The sequence below is a fragment of the Lichenostomus cassidix genome, chromosome 1, assembly GCF_008360975.1.
Source record: "Lichenostomus cassidix isolate B80296 chromosome 1, HeHo_3.0, whole genome shotgun sequence".
Taxonomy (NCBI): Eukaryota; Metazoa; Chordata; class Aves; order Passeriformes; family Meliphagidae; genus Lichenostomus; species Lichenostomus cassidix.
Window position 1 is genome coordinate 75100675 of NC_139479.1, and position 18654 is coordinate 75119328.

Genomic DNA, 18654 nt, shown 5'->3' on the forward strand with positions numbered 1-18654 from the left:
CAGGCTGAATACTTCAAGCTCTCAGCCTCTCCTCATAGGAGAGATGCTCCCATGAGTCCTCTTGCCATCTTTGTGGTTCTTCACTAGACTCTCTCCCAGCATCTCCATGTCTCTCTTGTACTGAGGAGCCCAGAACTGAACACAGCATTCCAGATGTGGCCTCACAGTGTTGCGAAGTTTGAAAGTCATGAGTTTAAAGGTTATTTCTATGGCTTGGCATTTTGTTGTTAATGTTACTTATTCGTACATCTTTGTGCTAATTTTAAGAGGCAGTACTGCTGTGTAGCATTTTCCCTCAGCTAGAGAGGTCTAATCTAGACACAGTACTTCAAATTTATCTCAGTTTTGTCTGGTGTTGCAATACATTTTCGAAAGTGAAGCATCAAGTTTCAAAATTAAAATTATGTTCTTAATTAAACTTTCATGCATTCAAACTGGAGATGCAAATTAGTATTTTCATGTACAACTCAGGAATCTACATATCAAGGAGATGCTATGTTCTTATTTGTAAACACAGTTACTAGATCTGTAAACAGAGTTACTTGATTTAAACTTGGTAAGACAAATTACCTACTTATTGACATAATAAATATTTACATGTGCAGTTTATTGTACAGTTCATAATTTTACCAAGAGATGCTTTACTGATTCTAACAAAATTTTTTTTGTGCTTATTACAGTGACATTTAAGCAGAATTCTTATCATTCATAGAAAACAAAACCAAAAAACTGATCCTAGAAACATATTTGAAACTAGTTATCTGGCTGCTGCCATCAATGGTAACATGGGACATATTTGAAAGGCTGCCATTTATTTATCTGCAAATTATTGTAACAAAATGCATGGTGCTGAATAGCACCTGAAAAGAAAAGGTGAAGCAGTGAAGGTGAAAAGGTGAAGACGCCCCCTTGTTATATTAGCAATCACATAATGTTTTTCTGAAAAAAACGGAATTCAAGATTGCTGTTAGTGTATGCATCAATACTTGTTTTAATTAGTTTGCAAGACATACTAGATCAATGCCAAGGGAAAGATTCCTTTGAGACATATAAGACAAGATTATAATAACCAATATTATCTTTATGGGAACAAGATAGTAAGCAGCCTACTGCTATTTAACTATAAGCATGTTAATTAGACCCATATTTGTCACAGGCTAAAGGTTAAACATATTTTTAAAGCCTTTTACTGACTGAAGAAGAAAGGTCTTAAAAATTCTAACACTCAGCTACAGTATAATATGGATCAGGCAGAGGATATACAACTTGAAGCCTGGAAGCCAAAGTTAATTAAGATCCTCATGGACAACAATTGTACTTCTTCATCTGGTTCTCACTTTCTGTACATTTGGGCAAGCATTGCAACAGATGACATCTTCTACAGTGTCTTCACAGAGCTCATGGAACTCTGCAGATATTTTACTCAAGAGCAATGCAGTATTCAGTCTCACAGGCTAGCACTTCGGACTATGGTGTCTATGAGCATTTGCAGACAATTGAACAAATAACAGCAAGTCAGTAAGAGTTATCTAGAGTATTTAAAATAAAGACTTTCAAAATACACAGTCTAAGTAGATAGTGAGAGAGGATAACCCACATGAATTTTAAAAGGCGGTTACTCAGCTCTTCTCTAAAAGAGCTGGAGTATGTGACACTGGGGATGTAGCATTTAAAGTTGCAGTGAAGGCAGTGTTAGTAGTGCACAACTTGGACCCAGGACATTTCCTGATTCATTGATCTGATGTGAAGATAAGGACATCAAGAGGAAAGAATCTCTGCTGGAAGCAAGGCGTAGTAATGCAAGTCTTCATTAATTTCCAACGTAAAATCAAATAGGTTAAGTCACACAGATTTAAACTCATCTGTTTGACTTTGAACTAGAACAGACAAGCAGATAACATTTTTCTTTTCCCACCCCTGCTTTAGGCCAAGAATATTCACCTGCCAGCCTCTGCTCTTACACAACAGAGTTGTTCTGAATCACTCCATAGTTAAAACTATGTATTACTGTAGATAAAACTAGAAATGCAGGGCATTTAGACATACGGGTATTCATTATTCTACTAGAAAGTATCTTTGAGTTGCATGGCCAATCCTTGGGGTGATCCCAGTATGTGAAGCAGTTTGGAGTACTGCTTGTACCTGAAGTAGGGACCACAGTGTCAGGAGCTCCAGCTGCAGCCCTCAGTAGGAAGCAAACCAGCATACTACACAGAAATTACAAGCACAGGATGTCATCATTGCCCAAGGCACAGAATATAGCTAGGCTGCACAGGACAAACAAGGCAAATCAAAAAGCATGAAATGTAAATTGAAACGCAAAACCCAGGAGATTAAAGTTTATTCTCCCAGACATTTCTTATGCATCCTTTCTATATCTGACCAATCAATCTGTCCCTCATATTGTTCCCAAGGTTAATTTTTAATAAAATACATGATTGTTCCTGAAATTTCTTAAAATTCTTTATAAATCAGACATACTTTGGAGCAGAGCAAAGTTTGCCTGGCAGAAGCTCTTTTGTTTTAACTTACCTTTAATTTTGACTCAGCTTTTAATAGTATTATTGGGACTAAGTCTCAATGTACAGCATCAACATTTTAAAAACAGAATAGAACTACATTTCTTTCACTCACATGTGGCAGTGACTGTTGGACAACAAGCTATGACTCTCAGTTACCTTGTAAAACTTGCTTGTATAAACTTAGTCACTTCCTCCTATATAATTATTTAGACCACCTGTCACATCTGCTCATTAGTCATGAATATAATCTCAGGGAAAATACTTCCTTTTCATTTAACATTGCAGAGAGCTATTAGAAATGGGGATCAACGTTTGAGAGGCCTCTGGGCACCACTAGAATAGAAATGACAATGACAAATGGTGAAAGCTTGTTAAAACTGGCTATGTTGTGTGAACGGATGAAAGGACGGATGCTTTAACTGAAAACAAATTTGCAAAGTATTTAAAGAAGACTTTTGTCTGAACATCCCCCCACCCCAGACCCAGAAACATGACTCTTACCAGTAGCAGAGCCCTTTGGAGCTCGGGCATAATGTGCTCTAGGACAGAAGGTGCTTGTTTTTCCAGCTGCTGGGATATGATGGAGATGTAATCCATTTTCTGTGTTAACAGGTCTTCTCTCAGTGCAGGTTACTGAATGATCTTGACAGGTGCTTGGCTGAACATTATTTACAGAACAAGTATTTTTTGCCCAAGGTTCGTATTTGGCCGTGCTGCAGTCAGGTGTAGAGATCACAGTGGCCAAGCTAGCACAACCAGCAGTATTCTCTCTGTTTTCTGCACTGTTCCTATTTGAAACCTGATTTGCTGGCACTACATGCCTGTCATTGAAATCATTCCTGCTAGCAGTGGTAGCTTGCAGGCTTGGAGGTGGCAGTGACTGACACCCAGGGCTGGCTGTATTTTGAACACTTCTGTTTCCCAGCAGAGGTGTGGAAGGCGGGTGAGGTGCGAGCAATTTCCCTGGAGCTTTTGGAGCTTTGTTGGCTTCAGCGGCTGCCTGTGGTTGGATCACAGTGCCTCTTCTCTTCTTGGGCACAAAACGTGACTGGACTCTTACAGATGTTGATCTTCTGGTTATTTTTGCCTTATTTTTGAGTTGACTACCTTCTTTAGTTTTAGAATTTTTGCTACATACCGGGGGTTTACTTGCTTCATCTTTTGATACCATCCAAGCTTTTTTAGTGGAAAAGGATCCAGTAGACATAAATATATTCTGAGATGGGTATTCTTTATTTGATTTTTCAGTATTAATATTTGGTTTCGATATATGAGAATTTTCCTGATAATTTTTTATGAACATGGGGTTTGAACGCTGAGCAACCATATTTAAATTATTCTTATGAGCACTGTTTGCACTTTGAACACATTGCAGCTGTGAAGATATTTCACTGATGCTTTTTTCATTGCGTTTTTCATTATTTTCTACTACTATCTCATCAGTTTGATCACACCAGCTTATCTTCCTATTGTGTTTTTCACTTTCTGCACTTTTCCTTTTTATTTTTGCCAGTTCTAAACTGTCTCTGATAGATGACATGAGTTGAGCTCCAAATCTGATCCCATGGTCCAAAACCACAGCTTTGAAATGACTGCATTCATAATTATAATCCTTCTTTAAAATACTTCTGAATAACTTTGCTCTTTTTCTTTCAAGAGTATTATTTTTCAGGATTTTGTCCTGTGCAGAAGTGTCAGAACTGGACTCTCTATCAGACAACAGTGACATAGTTTCAATTATATTTTCCTTTCCTTCTTCTTTATTATTCTGCTGCTTAATGTCCAACAGAACTGAGGCATTTGGTATGTCCTGAAATAAAGATGTTTCTGAAATAATATCACTCATAGATTTAATATTTTCTTCTTTTGTTTCAGTCATTTTTCCTGAGGTATTTTTTAAAAAGCCTGCACTGATGTTTTTGTCCTCTGGTAATGTATCAGCTGTGCTGGGAATGCCAGTGGAACATCCCTGATTAGGAAATAAGATTACAGATGTTGCAATAGGTTGACTGGATGATTGCATAGATTTAGTTCTCTCCTGTGGGGTCATTTTAAAACTCTGATCTTGCATCAGATTCTGAACTCTTTCTCCTGGAATAGAATCAGGGCTGTCACAGGCTCTGCTAGGATTGAAAACAGGATGACCAGTGCTAGCTGTTCCAGAAGATGGCTTGCTTCTGCCTTTTATATTTTGCAGAAAACTAAATGCATTACTTACAGAGCTCTTTTGCTTACCAGAGGTAGAGAATTTTGCAGGCTTTTTTCCATATCTCTGAGAAGCATATGATTCCTCTTCTGAAGTGTTTACATGTTCAGCAGGAGTCAGAACATTATGTTTAGCTAAAAGATCATGAATAGGTATGTTGTGGTAGTGTTGCAAATCTACATTTCTCAGACAATTATTGAGATGTGCATTTTTAGAAGTACTTTGATCTGTGTGAAGCAAACCATTATTCTTGGGCTGGCATTCTCCTGGAGTGTATAGGGCACAGTCACATTGTGCAGTAAAAGATGATTCACTTGATGTTGCGCAATTTCCATTCTGTTCTCCAGCCTCAAGACTGTCAAGGCTCGTCAAGCTTTCTGAATCATCTGTTTCTTTGACTTCTTGATGAAAATTCTGAAATACAGGCATAAAACCAAACTCTCAGATTTATCAGAAATGTAGTTTTTCTGACAATAATTTTCATTAATGAGAGCTTAGACTAAATCAATATTGAGCCTGGTGTTTTTAATGACTCATGGTCATTTCCCCATGAGTGTTTCCATCAAGTCAAAATTTGCCTGTTAAATTGCAAAAGAAAACGATACATTTTGGAAGAAATCCAGAGAAGAGAGCAGCATAGTTCAACAAACTTAATCTTAAATTACATGTAAATTCTGCAATATCAAAAAAGGAACTAGATTTTTCTAAACAACCATACTCCTTCTGAATTTCCCTATGACACAGAGTGGTTTTCATATTCTGTAAGGGTACTCGAGTGATAAATTGAAAGAGAATCCATGAAAATGCAAGTTTGATAGACGATCTACCCCAAACTGCAACTTCTCCATAATACTAGACTGAATATGTTTCATTTCATACAAAGTGCCACAAGCAATGAGGAGTTAAGCCTTGTCATGGAAAACACAGAAAAGTCTCTTGGTTATCATAACCACAGTGATTAACAACTCCTCCCAGTGAAATTCTTTCTTCAAGTCTTTCAAAAAGAAGAAAATATCTCCTGTTCTATGAGGACAGATCAAGTCCCAGAGCATAAGGGGTTCTCATCCACTCCCCCAACCTTTTAATTAAATTTTAATGGAGTGATGAATAACAGCAACAGGCACCATCTGAAACACCAGTGGGACAACTTCGTGTATGTACTGTACAAATGTTTTCTTCACTATTGCTCCTCTATCCAAGCACTGAGATGTTGACATGGTTGAAAATACATACTTTGTCAAGCACAAGACTTGGAAATACACATGAACATAAGGGAAAACAAGCATGTCAACAATTTTCACAATCTCCTACATTCTTTCCTGGAAGTTCACTTTCACAGAGTTCAGCAGCAAAGTAATTTTAAACCTCATGTTGGACAAAATTGGTGTGAAAAACTAAGAGAAGCTGAATTAGATATGTAATCTTGAACAATGAAGATTTTTTTTTTCCATTAGTGACTTCAAATGGAAGATGTTTCAAACAGCAAAATCTGTTAACCTAGGTAAGTGATTATACATCCCCTACCAATGACAGAGAACTAATGTTTTGAAAACTCACCAAACATAGAATTCTTTAACGAATAATAGCACATTTTTGTAGTTAACACTTTCTATTCCGATAAAACTGTTATGCCTTAATAATTAATATTGTATATTAATTATTTGTATTTTTATACATTAATTATTGTAATATTTTATAGCTGTACAAATATATTAAATTGCAGAAGAAAAAGCTTAGTAAGTCCTGAAAGACTTTTTAGGATTGAACTAAATCTTATCTTGCACTAAATGTTTAGAGGTTGGTGCAATCTTCCATTATAGTTATGATCTGAGATAAAGAAACTAAATAGAAGATCAAAGAAGCAAGTGTAGGGAAAGATCCCTTTAGGGAATATTTTCAAACTAAACCTATACAAAACAGTGTCTTTCAAATAGAAAAGAATAAATAACACTTTGTTAATTATTTATTAACATTTAATTTTGGCTAAATTATATTGTTAACCGCTGCTTGAACTCCCCCAAACAAGGAAAAGGCAAGGCATATACTCAAAGCTTTCTGTATCAGGCCAAATTCAAGAACTAACTGTGAAATTTTCAGAAAGGAAAAAAAACAGTGAAAAGAAATTACAGGTGTCAAACTTAGTTCTTGTCTAATTTGGAAACTGCACCTGTATAGCAAAACAGGCATTTCTTAAATGACAGAGTTAGACAGAAGAAAAATTTTGTAAAAATCAAGTTTTAAAAACCTTCACTTGATAGCAGGCTATCTTAAACTGATAGATCTGGAGGGTGCAAGAAAATTTGCAAATTTTAAAAATTAAGATTAAAAAAATTCTACCCAGTCGTGCTCCAGAGGTTGAAAATACACTTAATCCTACATTAAATAAATAAGTACTCTCCTTGTTAAACAAAACCCCATGGAAAACAAAATCTCAGTTGAGGTAGCATCCAGAAATGTTAGGAACTAAAGAACAAACAAGGAAATCTCATTAAACACACACTCAGTTCATGCAAATTCAGTTCATTTACATTTATTTTGTTGCATCATACAATTTCATCCTTTCACGTCTTAAAGATGCTTAACATTCTCATTAAAATATTTACATATTTCCCATTTTAGCCTACTGTGTAATGCAAATGAATGTCCTACTTCCTTGTAAAAATATGTAATTAGAACTACTTCTGCAGAAATAAAAAAAACATTCAGCAATTATCCTTTTTTAGTGATCAGTAGGTGCAGGGAAGTAAACCTGGAAATCCCAATGACTTTATTTTATTTAAATTATAGGATGATAAGGAAACAAAGTGTTAATAGAGCATTATATTGTTATTTACTGGATTTGCATTTTTCCTGTTATATAAGTACAATTTATTTTTTTTCCTTCAGCCGGCATTATCTTATGTTATAATGCATGAAATCTAACACCCCTCTGTCCACACATATCCACATCCCTCGGAAAGGAATACTTCCAGGAGTTAAAGAGGTCACTTGTATATCTTAGGACTTAGAACAGCTGTGTCAAGCAATTTCATTTTAGTAAAGCACTACAACAAACAGAAAAGTACGACCCTAAGAAATCTTTCATAAGGCCAGTGAAAGAACAATATTGCAACAAGCAAAATTTTAAGTGAACCTGACAAGTGAATTTTCTGCCAAAGGACTTTGTCAGAAGGATATTACACAAAAGAGCTGCCACATGTGTATTTGACACTTTCTGCAAAAGAAGTGCTGACTGTTCATAATTCCAAGAGGTGAATGGGAACAGTCTTCTGAAGATAAAATGCTGTAAAAAAATGCTACTCTGAAAACTGAGGCCCCTCACTTCTCACACTACTAACTATTTGTGATAATTTCAACTGGTTTCTTTACAGAAATTCTTTGCTTTTTATATGTGTATACGTATCATGTTACACTTCACATTGATTGTGAAGTAAAAGACACCATTGGACTTAGAGATGCAAAATTAACTTTCAAAGCCTGTGAGGTACCTAAACAACTTCACTCATTTGAAATTTACCAACTATGGAATGAGAAAATCCATTACAAAATTAATAATGTCATTTCCATGTGAGTTTGAAAAACATCATGTACACAGCACTACACAATACTGATTTTTCAGAAGATCTGGGCAGACTCAAGAAAGCAAGTTCCATTGAGAAATGACTTTTGTGCTTACCTTACACAAGAGATCCATTCTGTTGTGGCAAACCCACCAAAGAAGCTACGAAGGTACAGGATGACCAGAGAAAAGCTTAGTATCAACACTGCTGTCTTTCCTTGTCTAACTCCTAGGTGCCTGATCACCTCCCAAGCTAAGGATACAAGAAACTACCCATCTAGGAATCCATGACCTTTTGAAAGGACCTCAATTACCTGTTTGGAAAACCATCCCACGATGCAACAAATGTAGATTCAAACTTCTTGGGATAAAAAGAACTAATTTCTAATTTCATAGGTACTTGGGCAATTTCAGCAAGACATCCTATCAGACGATTTAAAAAGAAAAGTGATCTGAACACTGAATACTAGTGTTTAATTCTGATTTCCAGTTTTAATAAACCCTGAAGTAAATGTACATAACTGTGTAGGAAACAGATTTTCAGCTGAATCTATCTCTGTTGCTTTAGCACCTCAGTACTCAGCATGCTGTTTCTCAGGTATCTGTCCCAGGTGTCCAACTCTCACTGACTAATCTGGTCATTCAGCTCCAGGAGTGCATGCTAGGTTTAAATACTAGGTTGTAACGCTAGGTTTAAATACTATTAAAATTGTTAAATTACTAAATGTTGAGACACTGTGCACCATAGTGGATCAGTCCCTTCTTTTGTTTATGACCCATTAATGAATTCATTTTGAGCATTCATCTACCTCACAGATTTGTCACATAACTATAGCATGGTACAGCATAATTGAAAAACACGACAAGGCAAATAGTCGTGCAGAAAAACTGGGCATGGATATGAAATATTCATTCTAGAAGTTCTTCAGTGTTTAACTAATAATAATTTTAATGATTAAATGATTATAGTTAACAGATTTGAATGAACTGGAGCCACAGCATCAGTAAAAAAAATAGATTAATACCATTTGACCACTAAAGAGTTCCTGAATGAATCACTGAGTGAATACAATTTTTAAAGTAATTTCTGGTTCAACTGAGGAACTACCCTTCCAGAGCTCTTTATTTCCTAAAAAAAAGAAAAAAAGATACATTTTTGTAGTCAGTGAAAAAACATTATTTTTTCTTTAGCAATATAAATACATTGTAAAGATGGAAGAGGTTTTATCATGGTCCCACTCTTGTGCACCACACAGCAGCACCCACGGCAGAAAGTGGATCTATATAAGTAAATCCTAAAGGTCACATACAGAAATACTTTTAGAATTATAGAACATCCTGAGTTGAAAGGGACCCACAAGGATCACTGAGTCCAAAGCCTAACTTCATACAGGGCAACTTAAAGGCTAAATCATACACCTAAGAGCATTTTCTAATATTTATATTTATATCTTTCTGGAAATAGATTTATCTAATAAGGCAGTTTCATGTAATTGCCAACATTGACTGCATGCTTCATTAATATAATCACTCACCTTGAAAAAAAAATATAAGTGACTTACATGTTACCTGTTTTACAAATTCAACCTTTTTCAATCACATTTGTTTGTCAGATATTCTTCCTAAGAACTTTACAGATTTGATTTACAAGAACTTGTACAAGGTTTCAGCATCTACCTTCCCCTAAACAGCTTACTGAATTTAAAGGTTAATATTTTTTTAATCTTGCCACTGTTTGAAACAGTGTAATTCTTTGTTACAAGGACTTTCAGTATTCTGAAAGAGGTCCCAATTACTCTGCTTATTCTTGTCCTCTGAATTTTGGGTGTTTGGTTTGATGCTGTATTTTCCACTTTATTTATGGTGAGCCATGCTTCCTTACTGAGATATGTAAGTATTGGGCATAAACTGCCCAGCAAAGCTCAAGATACTAAATACCACAGAAGTGCTGCTGCAGGTTTATAATAATTAATATTAAAAATAATGAAATAATTGATTAGGCTTCTGGGTACCCAGGCAACCATTAGACTACTAGGGTATAAACACAATACTGGAAGAAAAAAGTAGCTAAATTATGTTTTGCTTTACAATTCACAAAAGCCTTATCTTTTTAAATAAACCTGCCACCTTGAAAGGGGCAAAATTTCTTTGGAGATTGATACTTTAATCTTCAGGAGAAAACAGCAGATTTTCCAACATCCCCTGGAAACACCAGTATATACTATTACTGATAATGCCACATTAGCATAATACAGCATCCTGGAAGACCCGTATGCACAAACTTTATATCTTCCAGAACCTTCCTGCAAGCAAACATCTTAGTATTATTGTAACTGCAGTACACTAAAGATGTGATACTGCTATTTTTTACTCTGTTCCTTCCTGTCAGCTATGTAAGAACATATTACTCTGCTGCAGTAAAACAAATCACTCCAAAACCAGTCATGAAGTATGGTGAAAATAGTGCATAGCTATATATGAATATTTCCTAGATATATATGTTCATGAATGTAAACCCAAAAAATATAGTCTGCTAATATGTATGGCAATTCTTATGAAAAAACTATATGTTTGTAGAGAAGGAACAAGTATATATCAGAGAACAGTCTCAACTTCCTTGTTCCCATGGTTTGTAAGCTATGCTGTTTGGATGATAACCATAACTTATCCACAATCAAAACGTTATTCATGTATTAGTCTATCTCTAAAACTACCCCTTTTGTACCGAAAATCTGTTTCAGCTTCAATCCTACATTATTACCTCTTCAAGCAGGGCTTTGAACTGAGGAAAAACACTATTGAATGAACTCCAGACTGTCAGATATGAAGACTGTCATTTGTGATTTTATACAGCACAAGCTTGGAATAAGTTATTTTATGGAAAACCTCCCCCAAAATCTCAAAATCTACTCTTGAGGAATACACAATCAAAACAAGTTGGAGTATTTGGGTAGAATTATTTAGCCAGTAGATACATTTCAATTTGTCTTTATAGCACATGTGAATTTTGGATTACTGAAATAATGTGGAAGATAGCCATTTGTCACAATATTGGTTGAAAGCCGATGAGAACAGAATACCTCTGCTCTTGCCAAGAGGAAAATAAGTAAGGAAATCATTCAGATCTGTCATATAATTTAAATGATCAACATAAAAATGTTAACACTCACATTTACAAGTAAAAAAAATGGCCAACATTTCTAGATTTAAGGTGACCATAAAAACCTATTTCAAGTTGTTGAATGGTCTCTACAAAATCAAGTCTGACTTCTACTTTAATGCCATTTTATTGTAAGCCTCCCTGTCAGAGTCTGTTTTTCCTCTATCTAGCCCTGAGCATTCTACAAGTTCCTGATGCTTCAGAGAGACTCTGTACACAGCACTCCTTTTTTCCATGCTGGTCTTGCCTATGGCTCTGAATAATTAGACTGACACAACACCCCCTGCAGAAGGAACCTTTGTTTAACTCATTCCAGCCAAACTACAGTTTTTCCATCAGTTACCTGAAACATTTCCATTTCACAGACACCGTACAAACTCAAAATCAAAGTAACACAAACAGCTAACAGTCTTACAGGTCAACTCATGCAACAATCTGCTGCTTCCTGGAACATCACTTAGAAAATATTCTTCGATATTTCTCAGAGATTTTTGTGATTTTACATGTAGCGTGTATGAACACAATACAGTAAGATACAATTTCTTCTTATATAAGAGATAATATAAGAATAACCCTCTGAGCTTATGGTTTGGTTTGCAATTTCTGAGAAATGATACTGGTGTTCCATTCCTATTTCAACAAACATTGAAGTGTTTTCTTCCAAGGGGAATGGTGTGCACAGAAAGACTGCTACTGAGTAATTCAATGGTGGCACAATATGCTCAGAAACAAAGGAGCATAAGGTAAACCAAGGTAAAAACCTGCTTCAAATCAGTCAGAAGGGATTTAAATTTGGATTTCACAGATACCATTTAAGTAACCTAATTATGGTCATATATAGGAGGGAAGAGAAAAGAACAATCTCCATGTGATAATCTATACCTATTTTGTCTGTGAATTAGCTCTTACTTCCAAGCATTTTGCTTAAAAAATGAAACGATAGGGATAAAATGTTATGCTATCAGTTTAATTCAGGCATAATGTATTTTTCTGAAATGTACTGACCATAATAATACTGCATGGCCATGAAATTAAAGAGGTGACAAAAACAAAAAGACAAAAGAGACCTGAACAATACTATTGCCTGTCACATTTGAGCCATTTTAGTGGAAATTTTCTATGTTATTCAGTTCAAGGCAGGTACCAGAAATGAAAAATTTCAATATAATCAGTTAACAGTTCGAAAAAATGTTAAGCACCTTGGGACTAATGTCTTTTCGTGAAAGGCTAAATGCAGCTTTAGCTAAAGACCATGCTACCAGCTCCACCTTAAAGATTTTATTTATGAAAGCAATAAACCCAGGAAAGGACTGTGTGACAAATCCTTTTTTGTGAATGAAGTCAGCAATATTAAATTCTTCAAAATGGAACATAGTCATGAACATAAAACTACAACTTGATGTAGTGGATTGGATGCAACTATTGGACAAAATAAAATCTACTGCTCTCAATACTTGATGCAAAATAATTTTGGAAAATGGTAGAAGGGTCACTAAAACCCTTGGCTTACTGATGAATTTGTACAAATATTTAGAGATGTAAAGCAGGGAACACAGCAAATCTACTGGTAAAGGTTCACACAGAACTTTATTGCCCTGTAGGAAAGTAAAGAATTTTAGGAATCTTTATAATCCTGTTGGGCCTGTAAAAACAGAAACAAAGAGAGGTCAAAGGATTTCAATGGATGGCTAGGTTGCAAAGCATGTGCACAGTGAAACACTTTAATTTCAGAAATTAGTTTGGATGACAGGTAGTAGCAAGACTACTGAAGTCTATTGATTTCAGTAAGAATATTCTAAATCATTATAAATTATACATTTTATTAGTAAGAGTATTATAAATACTATTTCACAAAACGGGAAGTCACAATGCACATGCATGCCAGCCACCAGCAAAACCCAAGTATTAAAATACCAAAATTTAGGCCGTAGAACAAGGACAATAGCTTCCTTGACTGTTTTTCTAATCAGAGTCCAAAGCATGCAATTTCAAGAAAGAGAGTACCAATGCCTGAAGTATAAATATTTACACTTTGAAGCTATTAATCAGAGGAAAGAAGTTGAGCAACCCCTAGTGGCAGCAGAAAAATATATTCTGGAAAAGAGCAAAATTTTTTACAGGTATTTTCAAAAATGCCTTCATTTGTAAACACAAATTCCTGTATTATATACAGTGTGCAAAGGTGATGATAATATTTAGAAAAAATTATAATCAAAAAATTATGCATGATTCATGCCAGTTTTTCCCTAGAATTCAATTAGGAAGTGATAATTCTGTTTGATAAAATACACTTCAATATAGAAGTCTTAAAATACATTAAGAAAAATATTTTTATATATTTTTGTCAAAGAGAATGTGTTTTGTTTTCTAATTCTAAGATGTTCTAACACAGCTACTGCCAAATTCAGCATCATCATTCAGGGAGGTATCTGTAAACACTATACCAGTGAAATGCAAATGTGATACTATAAAAAAAAGCTTAGACCTTTTTGTATTTTTTGTAAAGTGGTTATCTAGAATTCAGTCTTATCAGCTTTTTTCTATAAATTGTCATTTTCTCTTCCTTTTTTATGCTTAGACATAAGAAAGAACACTAATCACTGCCAGTACAAATATACTTTCTCTCCACTCAACTTTTTTGAACCTCACTCTATTTGAGTGAGATTTTCTGCGTTAGCCATCAGCTGCTCAAGATTTTAATGAATAACCATCAGAACAAAGTAGATACAAAGGCAGACATGAATGCTCCTAGAAACATCAACATCAAACTATATCTGAACACTCTAAAGTCTTTCAAGTTATCCAGACACTTGTATTAAAAGCAAAAGCCCTTGCTCTATGACCACCAATGATTCCATGCCTACAGCCATGATCAAAACAGAGAGTGCTTCATGGAGTCCAGGTCATTTCAGATACCACGACTCTGGATACCAGTAGGTATTATAAAAGTAAAAGAATGAGCCCCAAATTATGCCCTCTGTTTTCCAGAAAATGTGATGTTGAAGACAGTATTTCCAAAATCAAAGAAAACACTGAGACATAAAATCACACTTCAAGATGCACAACTAAGAAATCATTTTAGAGCTCAGTTCTTGATTTCCATTGTTTCAAGGCAACTTTTTAATGTGATTATTGGTCTAAAAATTACCTTAGTCAGAGAAAGCTCATTGTGGGAACACCTGCAGATATTCCAAAGATGATGAAACATATCACCACACTTTCGGAAAAAAACAACCAAACAAAAAAGTCTCCCAACATTTGACCTACCATCATTATACTGCTATAGCATTTGGTGCTGAGCTGTCACAATCAGTGCAGCAGAAACTTGGGTGTGCACTGAAAACCACCAATTTAAGTTCAGAGGTAGCATACAACTCCTGTGATCGACTAATGGCTACCAACTTCAGAGACAAGAAGGCTGACATACAAATCTTACATTAGCAGGAAAAAAGGACAACATAACAGGTATCTTGGATGAATTTGTGAAAATATTCTTATAAATGTTTTTAAAGATCTCTGGCTTCTGACTGGAAAATATGTATAATTTTACTAAAAATAATCTATTGATAAGGTCTAGTACAAGGTGCCCTCTCATGCTGTCAGATTGATAGAGACTGCTTAACAGAACTTTCATTTTTATCACATTGAAGAAACTTTCTGTCACACTTAAAAGCATCTTGTAATGAATCACATGAAAATATCATACCTCAAAGCTGTCGAGATGGTGTTTTTCAAGGAGCTGTTGCATTTCTTTCAGATTTTTCTGGAAGAGAAGTTGGTGATTATCCATATCTGTTCTACTGCTCTCTTGCATTGTTTCATCACAGCCAAACATTGCTGAGTTCTGCTTCTGATGGAAAGCATCACTTCTGGATGCTGATGAGGATGAAGCATCATCTGTGGTTCTTGATGCAAACAAGCAAATTATTACTTTTTCTTATTTCTATTCATCAACTGTACACTTTTAAATATGTTTCTTACCAAAAGTATACACCATCAATAAATGAAGAAAAGCTCGACAAATGCTGTTAGTACTATCTAAAAGTGTCCAACACTTTCCATTTTAAAACTTCTCCTCTGTTATTTATAAATAGACTTTCCTGATTGGGTTGTTGGGTGACTGCCTCAGGCTGCATTAATATGGAAAATGTCAACCAACAGTTTGGAAATTTACAGAAATGGAACATGGAGGATGTTTTTTTTTAAAAAAAATAAACAAAACCCAAGAAAATGGGCTTTATTTTTCCAGAAAGTTGGCTTATGCAGAGCATAACTGTGTTGATGCTGCCAGGTGTTCCCTCACTTCAAAGAACAAGAAGACTTTGTAGTATCCAGAGAGCCCAAATTTACTGATGATGTTCAATGCCAATACTGTGGTATGCTAAAGGATTGGTATTCGGTGCCTGAAAAAAAGTCTTTAGATTAGCTAGTGTTGCTGGGTCCTGTGACAAGGGTGAGGCCAAATTAAGACAGAGGAAGCCACAGGTTTTTACAGGATGAGAAACAGCAAGAGCTATGAGACTTGTTGACATCCAGGAATGAAAGAAGCCAAAAAGGATGTGAAACCATATGACAAGGAAAATGTGCAATTACTGACTAGGAAGACAGGGAGGGTGTGGCAAGACATGTTCAAGAACAAAAAGCAGATAGAACTGGAACAAGGCTGGATAAGACCACTAAGAATAGAAAACCAGAAGCAAGAACAAAGTATGATTGATACCAAGGATGAAAAAACCGAGAAACAAGTAGCTTTAAGCAATAAGAAAGGTAGGCCTGAAGAAAAACAAAAAATAGCCCACATGCCAACCCTCACCAGCTCATGGGTAGATCAAGCTTCAGTATTCTCTAAATATAACTATTACCAGGCTGCCAATTACGCTTGACTGCCTAGACGGAACAGTTTAGTGAAGGACACTGATCCTGTCTTTTGGTTCCAACCTGGTTCAAGGGCCTTTGTCTAGCATATCCAAAGTGGCACACACAATTATCTCTCAATAAATCCATGTTTTACATTCTCACATATGTTCAGGAGAGACATAACCCTAAAAATTTGTTAGAAGGCCAAGGTTATGTAGTGCTGGATTAATGACTGGACTTAATGCAATGATCAAGGTCTTTTCCAACCTAAACAGTTCTGTGATTCTGTGATTTTATTTGTTGTACTCCACAATGATTACAAACAGTGGTAGAAGCACAATAGACCTTGAAAAGGGACTGACAGCACAAACTCTCAGTGTAGTTATTTGTAAAATGGGTATGCCTTTACCTAAAAGCAAAGATCCAAATAGATTTATCAGACTGATCAGGTTCCGTATTTCAGATTATAATTTGTCTCAGCAATCGCCGGATTTTGAGTAACAAGCTTATTGCTCATTTAATATGAATATGCTTTCCAGCGTTCTCAAGATGCATTTCGCACATATAGTTCCTTAGTAAAACCAACATGATCCCTTAAATATTGCTAAGTTAGATGAAGGTGTTAAGCTAAATTTGTGGCAAAATTGAACTTTAAGTTTATATGCAACTAAACATGAAAATCATAATGCCACATATTTCCTTTTCTATTTTTTCAATTGAAATCTGGCCTGACAAGATGATCTACCACACACATTCTATCCATCCTTCATTTCAGTGAAGGTAATGATGAAGAAGGTTGTTTCTTTCAAATATGGGCAATATGCAGCATAGAACCTATACGAAGAAATGACTATTTTATGTCACAGAAAATTTATCTGCATTAACAGCCGATGCTCACTCTGCTGAACAAGGCCCAACAGGGCAGTCACACCATATACACACAGACCTCACCCTCCTCTATTGCCTGTCCAGGAGAGATGCAGTGTTAGGAAACATGTATTGCTCTTGGCTGAAGACATATATGTATTTCATATATGTACAGATATTCAATAACCTTTTTTCTTCATTTCTAGCCATTTTTTCAGCTTAAATTCTTTCTTCTGACCCTTTTCTCCCTGCATCTAAAATGACCCCTTTTCTTTTTAGTGGATCAGTTTCAAGTGGGTAAATAATCTAAGACCTTTTTTTGCATTTATCACAACACATCATTTTAGCGCAGTGGAAAATGGAAACTTTCAAAACATCAAGATTATTGTTATTTTTCAGGACATTTTATAGAAGACTCCAAAAAAGGCTGTCTTAATTGCAGTGACCTAAGGAGACTCTAAAAGGGAATTTATTATTTCTGATGAGATGGCTGACAGCAAAAAGGGAGAACCATTTCATATATTTATTTATTAAACTAAAAAAACTGCATGCTGTTTTCTTTTGAATGGCAGACATCCTCCCTATCCCAAAACTTCTTTATTATTGTGGACTAGTGATTGACACCTGGTCCCCCCCCCCAAATATGGTTTGTTGGTTTTCTGCACACACAAACTTTCTTTTTATTTATTTGAGTGCTTAGACCATTATATTTATAAACATTTCTACATGATTAGGCCATTTATATTTATAGAAGTTTCTACATTCCAATTTTTCCATAGACCATTTTTGATTTGTCATATTTAAGCTTATATCTCAAGAAGGAACTTAAACACAACTATTTTTAAACACCAACAGGGAAATGTATCTTGTAAAAAAAAACAGCATCCCACTTACACACCTAATGTACAAACATCCCAGTGTCAGCTAATGAGTTCTCCAAAATCCTTGCTTTGACATTCTATAACTAAGCCCTACTTGAAGCAAAATGGCTCTACTGCAAGCACAGAATACACTTATTAGCGGTTTCAGGACTTTTACCTTTCTCCAAGAGGAGTTTATATGTCTCTATTGCTTAATTTATTTTTTACACCTTTTAAAACACAGACACGATGAATTCTAGAAACTTTTAAAATTCACAGATATTCAGTTGGGTTTGCAGCTATATTTATCTTGCATACTTAAAAGAGTTGTCATTTCTTCCTTTAAAGTGGACTGTCAATGAATTCTAAACATTCTGTTTCTGAGGGTAAATTCTAAAGATGCCACAAGATTTTTGGCTTGAATGCTTATAGAATTGTAAGAAGCAACAGAAATACAGACAGGTATCTACTACTTCATATGAGTTAGTTATTAGCTTTCCCAAAATTTCCAATTAAAGGGATTATAAGAAATATTTAACTCTTTACAGCTCAGAACTGGTGAGTTTTGAAGAAACTTCACTGCTGAGAACCTTCTCAAAATGCTCTTCTGTTTTATCTGTACT

General features: G+C 35.3%; 1 protein-coding gene across 2 annotated transcripts in view; it reads right to left on the reverse strand.

The window, feature by feature from the left end:
- The window catches only part of CEP126 (centrosomal protein 126), a 38567-nt gene that overhangs the window by 7739 nt on the left and 12174 nt on the right, over nucleotides 1–18654 (reverse strand). For both annotated transcript variants that reach the window (XM_085064447.1, XM_085064455.1), the window contains exons 5-6: nucleotides 15154–15352; nucleotides 3024–5142 (exon numbers count right to left, since the gene is read on the reverse strand). In XM_085064447.1, coding sequence (XP_084920573.1) covers nucleotides 3024–5142; nucleotides 15154–15352 — 2318 coding nt within the window. The remainder of the gene's footprint in view (nucleotides 1–3023; nucleotides 5143–15153; nucleotides 15353–18654) is intronic.